The sequence below is a fragment of the Heloderma suspectum genome, chromosome 6 (assembly GCF_057233095.1).
Source record: "Heloderma suspectum isolate Gila_16-S chromosome 6, 16-S_ref, whole genome shotgun sequence".
NCBI classification, from domain to species: Eukaryota; Metazoa; Chordata; class Lepidosauria; order Squamata; family Helodermatidae; genus Heloderma; species Heloderma suspectum.
This window is the reverse complement of record NC_139463.1, coordinates 74,204,986-74,217,529: the sequence shown is the minus strand read 5'-3', so window position 1 is coordinate 74,217,529 and position 12,544 is coordinate 74,204,986. Positions and strand designations below refer to the sequence as shown.

Sequence of the window (12,544 nt, the reverse complement as noted above, 5' to 3'; positions counted from 1 at the left end):
AGCAGAGACTGATGATCTCTGGGATTTGATTGAATGCATTCCATCTGTTTATTCCTCCTTTTGACCTTCAGCTAATAGAAACAATGATTTAGATGCAGGCTAAATTAGTCGCAATTTACTCCCATTGAAATCAGTGGGACAAGTTAGTCATGACTAACTTAATCCCACCATTTCAGTGGGACTGGAGTGTGACTAACAGTCTGCATCCAACCCCAAAGACATAACCAAAACCTTGCAAAAGATCCAGACATCGTGGGTTGGCTCCAGATTTAGAGTAGAGCCATGAAAATCAATGGGACTTAACTGAAGTCCCATTGATTTCTACGGCTCTACTCTAAGTATGATTACATCTGGATCCAACCCATAGTGTGAAAAAGAAAAAAAGGAGCAAGAGATCAGGATGTGGGATCAAGGTGTTTTACTTTGATAGTTCTGAGTTACCTGATTATGTGGGAGTGTAAGGTTTGTTCTGGGGAATTAATGATAACATGGAACCTGCCCTATTGAGGAGAGACACTGCTCTGGGTGTCCTCAGGTTTGGAGCTGAGGTCGGTGGCTACCAAGGATAGGGCCTTGTCTATAGTCACTGTCCATTGTTGTAGCTCGCTAGCTGTAAGACCCTTTCCCCCCAGAACAATTTGCTAGCTGAGAATGTGATTAGTTGTTCTCCCAAGCATTTAATTGTATGTATGTTCCTAAATTGTGTATTAAGGCTGGGTTTTTTTTTAAATTGTATGGGAGAGGGGTATGATTTGGTGACATGATTAGAACGGGTTCGCAAGCCATCTTGGAAACCATATTGTTGGCTGGTGGAGAAGAGTGAAAAGTTTAAAAAATAAAGTATACTGGTGTGGGGGAGAGAGACAGAAACAAGAGAGAGAGAGAGAGAGAGAGAGAGAGAGAGAGAGGAGGTAGAAGTGTTACTGCCTCAAGGCATCCACAAACGCTAATCTGGCCCTGGTTTCAATAAGGGCTCCTTTACACGGAGCTTTTATCCTGTGATTGAGATTGCTCCTTCACGGAAGTTTGCGGGCTCTTTACCTGACACCACGATAGTTCAAGGCGTCTCCTGCGCTAAATGCCCTTTGTTCCGTTTTTAAATAGATCACAGATAATGAGCTATCAAATTACCCCGTTGTGTTCCGCTTCAGTTTCCTCCACGAAAAGAGGAAAAGCGGCAAGAAGAGGAGCGAGATAAATGAAAGATAAGGGAAGGCTCAGATACGGGCAGAAGGAGAGGGGAAGGGGCTGGGGGAAAAGGAAGCACATGAAAAAGGGCGTCGTTATGATCCTGCATTTAAAACGGAAGCAGAAAGCTGCATTTTAAATGCAGGATTTTAGGCTGGTGTAGAGATGCCCTAAAAGACACCTTTGTGTGTTTCTTTCTCCATTTGTTCAGGCAGGCTGCAAGGTAGCTGTGACCGTCTTCCTCTATTTCCTGGCTACCAACCACTACTGGATCTTGGTCGAAGGCCTCTACCTCCACAGCTTGATCTTCATGGCTTTCCTTTCAAACAAAAGCTACTTGTGGGCCCTTACGCTCATTGGGTGGGGTAAGCACAGTCCAGTTCGCTCTGTCTCCTGCTCTTACAATCATTTTACACAGGGATCCACAAAGAAGATTAGAAGTTTAATGCGAAGGCCACTTTGTGGAGACACTGAGGGATGGGGACCCAATGTATTTGAAAGGCCTCGTTACCACAGCCACTCTCTTCCCCTCGCTCATACCTAACTATGCTTCTCTCCCCACCCCTCTTCCAGCACAGAGGTTGAAGGGAACAATGTAACACATACAGTTAGGGCCAGAAATATCGGAACAAGGATAACTGTTTTGGCAGTTGGCCTCTGTACACCACCACATTGAAGCTGAAAGGAAACACACCCAGATGGGAGCAAAGTCAGGACTTCCAGCTGTAATTCAAGGGGTTTGACAAAAGTGGGGCACTAACCATTCAGGAAGGACAGCCAGTGGCATACACCCCCCCATTGCTGGTGGCTTATAAGTAATGGAACAAACCAACATCATTTCAAACTTAAGGATCGCCTTTAATACCAGGATGAAAATCCTTTGCAGTCAATGACTGCCTGAAGTCTGGAACCCATGGACATGACCAAATGCTGAGTTTCCTCCTTCGAGATGATTTGCCAGGACTTTACTGCAGCTGCTTGTTTGTGGGTCTTTCCGCCTTCAGTCTTGTCTTCAGTAAGTGAAAAGCATGCTCTATTGGGTTGAGATCAGGTGACTGACTTGGCCATTGAAGAACATCCCACTTCTTTGCCTTTAGAAACTCTTGGGTAGCTTTTGCTGTATGTTTTGGGTCATTATCCATCTGCAATATGAAGTAGCGTCCTATCAGTTTGGCAGCATTCGGCTGAATCTGAGCAGAAAGTATAACTCTATACACTTAAGAATTCATCCTGCTGCTTTGATCAGCAGTCAGGTCATCAATAAACACCAGTGACCCGGTTCTATTGGCAGCCATACATGCCCATGCCATAACACTGCCTCCACCATGTTTGACAGATGATGTGGTATGCTTTGGATCATGAGCTGTTCCTTTCCTTCTCCATACTTTTCTCTTCCCATCATTCTGGTACAAGTTAATCTTGGTTTCATCAGTCCAAATAATCTTATTCCAGAACTGGGCAGGCTTTTTTAGGTGTTTGCTGGCAAAGGCTAATCTGGCCTTTTGGTTCTTGAACGTTACCAGTGGTTTGCACCTTGTTGTGAAGCCTCCGTATTTACATTCATAAAGCCGTCTCTTGACTGTAGATGTTGACAATGACATGCCTACCTCCGCAAGAGTGTTCTTGACCTGGCTAGATGTTGTGAAAGGGTTCCTCTTCACCATGACCAGAATTCTGCAGTCATCCACTTTAGTTGTCTTCTGTCATCTTTCAGGCCTTTTGCTGTTGCTGAGCTTGCCAGTTAATTCCTTCTTTTTCAGGATGTTCCAAACTGTTGTATTGGCCACTCCCAATGTTTTTGCTATCTCTCTGATGGGTTTGTGTTGTTTCCTCAGCCTAACGTTGGCCTCCTCCTCATGTTTGCCTCTTTGGACCTCATGTTGGGAGTTCCAGTGAACAGCCACCAAATGCAAATGTAACACTCAGAACCACCTCCAGGCCTTTTATCTGCTTGATTGGTCATGGGGTACCCAGAAAACAGGCCACACCTGGCCATGCAGCTGCTTGTCAGCCATTCCTTCCATTACTTATGAGCCCCCAACGATGGGTATGTGTGTATGCCACTGGCTGTCCTTCCTGAATGGTTACAGATACCAGCAGCAAATAGCAGCAGCAGAGGGCAACAGCTTTAAAGACCAGGGAGAAAGGGGCAAACGTGGATTTTATCTGCTCCTTCTTAGCTGCTGTTCTCTTTTATCTTTCTTTTACACTGTTGTACATTTTATATCCTAACATTTTAATATGTGCCTGGGAGGACTATTGAGCAACTCAGGGGGTCGGGGAGGTGCCACTATAACTGTAGTCACTGGCAGGGGGAGGAATGGTGTTGGGGGATTAAAGGCCAGCTGAGGAGAAGAGGGGCTAGACACCTTACAGCTGTCCCCTCTTCTGGTTCTTCCCCCAACCTGATGGTTCCTGGCAGCCTTACCAGTCTGCCCTCGGATCTGGTGGTGCTGCTGCTGAATGCCAGGTCAGCCCAAAATAAAATCTCCCTCATCCATGATTTGATTGTGGATGAGGGGGCTGACCTGGTATGTATTACTGAGACCTGGGTGGGGGAACTGGGAGGGGTCACTCTCTCCCACTTGCGCCCTCCTGGGTACTCAGTGCAGCACCAACACCGACTCGAGGGTCGGGGAGGGGGGGTTGCCGTGGTCTATAGGAATTCAATCTTCCTCTCTAGGCTTCCTGCCCATTCAAGTGCAGATCTTGAGTGTTTGTACCTTGTGTTGGGTACCCGGGACAGATTAGGGATTCTGTTGGTGTACTGCCCACCCCGCTGCCCATCAGACTCCCTGCCTGAGCTGACGGAGGTGGTCTCGGACTTGGTGTTGAGGACCCCCAGGATGATGGTCCTGGGGGATCTCAACTTCCATGCCGAGGCCGCTGTATCCGGGGCGGCTCAGGACTTCATGGCCGCCATGACAACCATGGGGCTGTCCCAACATGTCATCGGCCCAACGCATATAAAAGGACACACGCTTGATCTGGTTTTCTCGACTGGGCAGGAGGATGGTGATCTGAAAGTGGAGGAATTAACATCTGTCCCTTGGTCATGGTCAGATCACTTCCTGCTGAGGCTTAGACTCCTGGCAGCCTTCCCCCTCTGCAAGGGTGGGGGACTTATTAAAATGGTCCGCCCCTGCAGATTAATGGGTTCCGATGGATTCCAGAAGGCTCTGGGGGATTTTCCTGCTGGTATGGCTGGTGCTCCTGTCGAAGCCCAGGTCGTTCTGTGGAATGAAGAGATGACTCGGGCGGTTGACATGATCGCGCCCAAGCGCCCTCTCCCTCTGAGCAGAGCCCGGTCAGCTCCTTGGTATACACCTGAGCTGAGGGCAATGAAGCAAGAGGGGAGATGGCTAGAACGCAGGTGGAGGAAAACTCGTGCTGAGTCTGACCGAACACAGGTAAGAGCCCACTATCAAGCCTACTCTGTGGCAGTGAGGGTGGCAAGGAGACAGCTCTTTTCCACCAGCATTGCATCTTCTCAGTGTCGTCCAGCGGAGATTTTCCGAGTGGTTCGTGGCCTGTTACATTCTGGGCCAGGGAGAGAGATGGTGGAACCCTTGGTGGCACCCTGTGATAAGTTTGCACGGCACTTTGAAGCTAAAGTCGCTCAGATTCGTCAAGAATTGGACACCACGATTAATGCAGTTCCATTGGTAGAGGCGTTCAGAGCACCGTCTGGTCCAGTTTTATTGGATGAGTTTCAGTTACTGAGGCCTGAGGATGCGGACAAGGTGCTTGGCCAAGTCCGATCGACCACTTGTGTGCTTGACCCTTGCCCTTCATGGCTTATTAAATCAAACAAGGAGGGGTTGTCCGGCTGGGTCCAGGAGGTTGTAAGTTCCTCCTTGAGAGAGGGAGTGGTGCCTGCCACTTTAAAAGAGGCGGTAATTAGACCACTCCTGAAAACGCCTAACCTGGACCCAGAGGATGTTAACAATTATAGGCCAGTGGCCAACATCCCCTTCCTGGGCAAGGTGCTTGAGCAGGTGGTTGTAGGACAGCTCCAGGCACTGTTGAATGAAACGGATTATCTAGATCCATCTCAATCGGGCTTCAGGCCTGGTTTTGGAATGGAAACTGCCTTGGTTGACCTGTGGGATGACCTCTGCTGGGACAGGGACAGGGGGAGTGTGACCCTGTTGATTCTCCTGGACCTCTCAGCGGCTTTTGATACCATCGACCATGGTATCCTTCTGGATAGGTTGTCTGGGTTGGGAGTTGGAGGCACCGCACTGCAGTGGTTCCGCTCCTACTTGGCTGGCCGATTCCAGAAGGTGGTGCTGGGGGATTATTGCTCTGTGCCATGGCAATTGTGCCATGGGGTTCCACAGGGCTCTATTCTATCCCCCATGCTGTTTAACATCTACATGAAACCGCTGGGGGAGGTTATCCGGAGGTGTGGGCTGAGGTGCCATCAATATGCGGATGACACCCAGCTCGACCTCTCTTTCTCATCAAACCCAGGTGAGGCAGTGGCTGTTCTGAATCAGTGCCTGGGCACGGTAATGGGCTGGATGAGGGCCAATAAACTGAAACTCAATCCAGACAAGACGGAGGTACTGTTAGTGGGTGGTTCGTCTGCCTGGCTAGGTGATATTCAACCTGTTCTGGAGGGGGTTGCACTCCCCCTCAAGGATCACGTTCGTAGTTTGGGGGTGCTCTTGGATCCAGAACTGTCACTTGAGGTACAGGTGAACTCAGTGGCATGGAGCACTTTTTATCAGCTTAGGCTGGTATACCAACTACGCCCTTATCTGGACAGAGATCACCTAGCTACAGTTATCCATGCTCGGATAACTTCTCGTCTGGATTACTGCAATGCGTTATATGTGGGGCTGCCTTTGAAAACGGTCCGAAAACTTCAGCTGGTCCAAAATAGGGCAGCAAGATTGTTAACAGGGACTGGGTTGCGAGCTCATATTACACCAGTACTTTTTCAGCTGCACTGGCTGCCAGTCCATTTCTGGGCCCGATTCAAAGTGCTGGTGTTAACATTTAAAGCCCTTAACGGCTTGGGGCCAGGTTATCTGAAGGATCGCCTCCTCCCATATGTGCCTGCCCGGACCTTAAGAGCATCGTCAGCGGCCCTTCTCCATGAGCCCCTGACAAAGGAAGTGAGGTGGGTGGCTACTAGGAGGAGGGCTTTTTCTGCTGTGGCACCCCAGCTCTGGAATGAGCTCCCTGGTGAGGTTCGCCTGGCACCTACATTGTATTCCTTTCGGCGCCAGGTGAAGACCTTTTTATTTTCCCAGGCATTTTAGCTTTCTAAACTTTTAGCTTTGCTGTTTTAAATCTGTATTTTAAACTCCTGCACTGCTGCTAGGTTTTATTGTGGTTGTATTGTTATATTGTGGTTTTAATGTTCTATATATTGTAAATTGTTTTATTGTGTGCTGTTTGGTTTTAATTTTTGTGAACTGCCCAGAGAGCTTCACCTATTGGGAGGTATAGAAATGAAACAAACAAACAAACAAATTAGTACCCCACTTTTGTCAAACCCCTTGAATTACAGCTGGAAGTCTTGACTTCACTCCCATCTGGGTGTGTTTCCTTTCAACTTCAAAGCGGTGGTGCCGAAACAGTTATCCTTGTTCTGATATTTCTGGCCCTGACTGTATGAAGTCAGTGTACACCAATGACCTCACATTTCCCCCTACTGCCCCTTCAAGACAGGTGCGGGCAACCTGTAGGGCTCTGCATGCCAACAGTTCAGAGCTCTGGCAACAGTGCTCTATCCCTTTGCTAAAAGCTCACTAGGCAGGATGGAAGAGGGACAGAGAGGGAGAAAAGGGGGTGGCAGAGGGAGAAAAGGGTGGGAGAAAAATGGTGGCTCTGACCCCACCCACCACTGGCTTTGGCCCCACCCACCACCAACAGATAACCCCCAACAGGTTATCCAGGAGGGAATGCAGCCCTCCACAGAAAAAAAGTTGCCCACCCCTGCGTCAAGATCTCACTGGAAACCCAGATATCTTTCTGCTTGCCTTTGTTTTTCTTCTTCCTTCGAGGGGTACCTGCTGTCTTTGTGTCTGTTTGGGCCAGCATAAGAGCATCCCTGGCTGATACACAGTACGTAGCTTCTATTTCTCTTAAAACGCTATTTTGGAAGATTTGGAGCATGACTGCAAATCAACAGGATGTGTAATAAGTTTGGGTCCATATCTTAAGAAGATAACATGGTGGTTTTATTAAGTAGAGTCACAATGAACGGTTCTTTGCTGGAGCTCCCTCAGCCAGTCCCGGCTCCACCCCCTCACCCCACTCTCTCATCTCCAAATTCCCATCCCAATGTTTCTTGTAAGGAAATGTCTCTAAATTACTACAATCATTACAGGATGTGTTAGCAAGTGAAGGGTAAATGGATGGCTTAGACCCATTACCTTCCAGGGACATAAACAATTAAAAAATCCACATGTCAACAAACATGGACAGCTTTTTATTCCAGGTCAGGGGTGGGTTCCCCAGATGGCCAAGGCCCCTTCCCCTGACCCCACACTCTGACCCCCAAATCTGATCATTTGTTAGTTTCCTCACTTTTGTACAGTTCCCCTCCCCCATTCTAAAAGGCTGAAATGCCTCTCCTAAGGCTTAGCTACTGGCAGGAAGAGCTTTAAGCTAAACTATGCGGGTATATTGGTTGTACCCCTTTTGCCTTTGGCCCCGCCCCCGCCCCCTTTTGCTTTCAGCCCCGTCCACCATTACAATGTGGCCCCCAAGAGCCTCTCTGAAATGGAATTCGGCCCTCGTGCTGAAAGAGGTTCTGCACCCCTGTTCCAGGTTAATAAATACCACCCCAACTGCACATCATCAAAATGATTGCTCAGTGTTTTAAAAATCCACACTCTGGTAAAATCTGTGCCAAAAATGTCTCAAGTTCTGCAATCAAAAAGAAGTCCAGTTAACACAAACCTCAAGTCCAGCTAAAGTTGCCCTGTAAAGTTAAAGCAGAAGACCTTACCTGCGAGTTGGTGTGGTCAAGAGTCTGTGCTATGAACTGGGACCACCCTGGTTTGAATCTTGCCTTTCCCATGGGCCCACTAGGCGGCCGTCTGTAATATTGGGATGATAGTAATACTGACCTACTTTGCAGGGTTATTCTATGGATTACAGCAGCTTTCCCCAACTTGGCACCCTTCAGATGGGTTGGACTTTAAGTTCCAACAGTTTCCAGCCAGCCAGTTGCAGTCCAACACTTCTGAAAGACACCTGGTTGGGGAAGGATGGATTACAACGTAATCAGCTTGAAGTGCCATATAAATGATATTAAGGCTTGAACAAGTAAGATGTCCCCATGTACAGCAATGCAAACCAATTCTTCTCCTCAGTAGCCTAAGCTATGTGCCATATCACAAAGTAATAAAAGGACTTGGGACCCCAAAGCTGAGTCTCAAAGCTGTCAGATGAGGGACACTATATGGACATATCCTGTTTGGCTAACTTCAGCCTCTCTTAATCAGGTGCTGGGACCTCAGCGCTGGAAACATGAAATGGATCTACCAAGTCCCTATCTTAGCAGCAATTGTGGTAAGGACACAACAAATGGGTTAAGGTGGGCTGGGGAGGAGGCAGTAAATGTTTCCTGTGGGTCAGTTACACAGTAAATGTTTCCTGTGGGTCAGTTACTGAGCCACTTTGATAATTCTTCAAAATCAATTGAACGTATATCAGGGAACATCTTGTCTCATATAAATTCCTCCCTCTGGGTTTTAAGATTTGCCCACATGGCCCTGCTAAGTGGTGCCAACCTCTGTGGATGCAAATTGTAGCATCTGCTAGGAGCAGGACTTTTTCAATAGTTGCCCCTGAGTTATGGAATGCCCCTCCCCCAGGAAGCTCACTTAGCTTCCAGACATGGGGGGAAAACATTCTTATTCCACTGGGATTTTGAGAATTATGTAGCTGAGAATCAATAGCTGAGGCAGGCGGTCAGGGGCTGAGGGCTGTATTCATTTAATCCTGCTGCTCTTTGGGTAGCTTGACTATTACTGATTTTATTGTTTTACATGATCAATGTTTGTGGAGTATTGGTTGATGTTTTCAGCCACTGAAAAAGGGTAAATTCTCTAAGTGAATGAACAAAGGAATGGAACCATGTTAATTTCATTGGGATGGCAAACGCCTGCCTCAGTACATTTTTATTGCTCACAGGTGAACTTTTTCCTGTTCCTCAACATCGTGAGAGTCCTTGCATCAAAACTATGGGAGACAAATGCAGGGAAATTAGACCCCCGCCAGCAGTACAGGTATGCAGCTTGGAGCCATTGAGGCCTTCCTCTCTTAGTGCTACAATAAATATCTCATTGAAAGTGGATTCACCACCACCACCACACACACACATCTTAATACTCTGTCCATCTTCCATTTCCTAGAGTACTGCAACTTCCTCTCTGCTAGATTTCTGTTGTACTGTATTCTCCTCTTCCATGACTTAGAGGCTTCTTGTAGCTGTTGTGAGATCACATCTTTATGTTTCAGTCATTATGGTGGCTATCATAGGAAGCTGCTTTATTCCAAGTCAGAATCTTGGTTTAGCTATAGCTCAGTATTTGTCTCCACCAACTGGCAGTGGCTCTCCAGGGTTTCAGTCTTCTTTCCCAGCCTTACCTGGAGATGCTAGGGATTGAACATGGGCCTTTCTACATGCAAAGCAAGTGCTCTGTCCCTGAACTATGGTATTAACCCTGTCCATCATGCACTGCCTATATCCTCTTCATGCCTCTTGTCCTCTTTTAAGGCCCATTATATCCATTGCCTTCCTCCCCCTTACAGCCTGTTCTGTAACAAGGCACAGCTGAGGAGTCACTTCAGCTATCCTGGGTAATCAGGAGGTGGCACGATAATGTGGGAAGTCTTTTCCTTTCAGGAAGTTATTGAAATCCACCCTAGTCCTAATGCCCCTCTTTGGCGTCCATTATGTGGTGTTCATGGCCATGCCTTATACAGCCGTTTCCAGCATCCTCTGGCAAATACAGATGCACTATGAGATGCTCTTCAATTCTTTACAGGTGAGTCTTTGTGGCGGTGAAGTCATGTGTCAGATCTGCTCCATTGCAACCGTTTTTCATCTATGGTTGTCTGTTTCTCCGGACAGGGTTTCTTTGTGGCTTTTATTTACTGCTTTTGCAATGGTGAGGTAAGATACTTCTTTTAAGGTAATGTGTATGTATGAGTAGAACGTTGTGTGCATGTATGCATTTTCTACTGCAGCCGTCAATACATGAAGGTTCATTGCCTTTCCTGGGCATGTATTTCCTCTCACCAAAGATCGGGTACTTATTTAGATGCAATTATTAAAGTTCCAAAATGGAAAACTTTCTCAGAACCCTTGCCCTTTGACCTAACATCCACTCCTCTTAATTGCTTCTGTATAGGGGGTATTGGCTGGAGCTACTCCTTGGTAAGAGGTGCTCTTAAATGGCCAGTTGTACTCTCCAGGCCTCAACTCTGGCTCAGATTCAGTCCTGTTTTAATCTTTTCCCAATGGAAGGAAATCCCACATATATCTTTCAGCTCCCATTGTTCATTCTTAAGGACAAAGCCTGAATACAGCTCAGGGGTGTAGGTAGCATTCCACTCGTAATTCTACCCCCTAATCCCTGGATAGAATTTGAGGGGAATTTTCTAGTGGGGTGAAGGTAGGCAGAGCATTGAAGGTATTGGGAAAAGGAAAAAGTGGGGGTGGGGGAAAGACAAGGAGACACTGGGCACAAGAAAACTGCTTTGTGGGCAGTTACTGCTGTTTCTACCAGCTGCTGAAGGCTGAGAATAGGCATGTGAGTGATGGTCTTATCTAAGTTGCATTCCATTGATATTCTGCCTCTATCCCCAGGTGCAGGCAGAAATTAAAAAAGCTCGTTTCCGGAGAAGCCTGGTGCTGGACATAAAGCAGAAGAGCCGAGTCACCAGCACAGGGGGGAGCTACTGCTATGGTGGGCTTGTGTCCCATGCCACCAACAGCGTCAGTCTGAGCATGGCCAGCTGGGGGGCGGCCTCCGCAGCAGCTGTAGCCATGCCTCTGGGTGCCAAAAACTGGCTGCTGCATCTCGCTCCCAATGCCACTGCACCAGAACACATCCCTGGTTCCTCCACTCTGGATAGTTCTCCAAGCCAAGAGATAATGCAGAAGGCCCTTGGAGAGAACACCAAAGCTTTAGTGGACTCTCCAGACCTAGAGGGGAAACATTCTAGCATGAAAAAGGAGTTGGAGACTACGCTATAAAAAAAGAGAGGGCAAACACACATGGGAAAAATGTCATTATCAGCTGGGCCAGGATCAGACCTCACAGCAGCTAGGCAAGTAAATTGCTAGTTTCAAACCCGAGCCTGTTACCATCCTAGTGATTAGGAAGTATTCATTCAACAACCTATGTCAATATGAAAAGAGGGCCTACAGTATCGAACATTTCAAATTAGTCTGTTCTAGGTTGAAGCTTGGTCCTGGATCCAGGAGGGTGCTTAGGAAGGTTGGCAGTGCTTAGCTAGATTGCACTGTTCTGGCTGGTTTGGCTTGTGAAGTATATACAATCTCTTTTCAAAATTCCAATTCAGCCCACCTCACTTTCACCAGTTTGTTTCCTGAGAAGCAGTAAGATTACTCTCTTACGCACTCCATTGCCTTATGCAGCAATGTTTCATTTGTGTAAAGCTAGAGTTGAAGAGAATTCATTTTAGGGCTGAAGGATTAAATGGGCAGAGTAATCAGCCAACATTTTAGTAGACTGAAATTGCAACCTCACCCCTAACCCCATAATCATTCAGTAAGCACTGAGAGTTAAGGGCAAACTTGTTTATTTTTAAAGGCTGCTGTGATTCTGGTGTATTACTCTGGAAAGGAATAAAATATTAAAGATGGTGTTTTGTTCTAACAATGAGTGGTAGCTTTTGCTTATTAATAGTTCAGGCCACTTGGTTCTCTCTCAGTATCTCAAAAAGCTACCAATACTGAGAGTGATAACATGCACATTTATTTAATAACTAAAAAAAAAAGGCTGATAGCCCGAATTCTGTTTTACAGAATTTATTTAAAAGTAGATATCATGTCTTGCTTTAAACCAGGGATGGGCAACTTGTGACCCTCTAGATGTTTTGGCCTACAACTCCCATCAGCCCTAGCCAGCATAGCCAATGGTAAGGGGCGATGGGAGTTGTAGGCAAAAACAACTTGAGAGCCACATGTTGCCCATCCCTGTTTTAAATTGTTAAAAAGCAAGGGGAAAGATACCCACTTTTCTTGCTATGAGAAAAAAACATGGCTACGCATGGGGAGTGGGTCACATATTAGGCTGAGCTTCACACCTCTCTTTTAGCTAGTACACGTTATCACCTTTACAAAAGCACTGCACAT

The 12,544-nt window shown here is 47.0% G+C and overlaps 1 protein-coding gene across 2 annotated transcripts in view; it reads left to right on the top strand.

Annotated features, from left to right (window-relative positions):
* The window catches only part of LOC146341184 (parathyroid hormone/parathyroid hormone-related peptide receptor-like), a 32,723-nt gene extending 21,009 nt beyond the window's left edge, over nucleotides 1-11,714 (top strand). The window contains exons 7-13 of one of the 2 annotated variants that reach the window (XM_084804915.1): nucleotides 1,400-1,553; nucleotides 7,209-7,269; nucleotides 8,658-8,724; nucleotides 9,349-9,443; nucleotides 10,064-10,205; nucleotides 10,292-10,333; nucleotides 11,030-11,714. In XM_084804915.1, the coding sequence (XP_084661041.1) occupies nucleotides 1,400-1,553; nucleotides 7,209-7,269; nucleotides 8,658-8,724; nucleotides 9,349-9,443; nucleotides 10,064-10,205; nucleotides 10,292-10,333; nucleotides 11,030-11,419 (951 nt within the window). In that variant the 3' untranslated portion in view covers nucleotides 11,420-11,714. The remainder of the gene's footprint in view (nucleotides 1-1,399; nucleotides 1,554-7,208; nucleotides 7,270-8,657; nucleotides 8,725-9,348; nucleotides 9,444-10,063; nucleotides 10,206-10,291; nucleotides 10,334-11,029) is intronic. The other variant, XM_084804916.1, reaches the window with a different exon arrangement.
* Nucleotides 11,715-12,544: the final 830 nt, after the last annotated feature.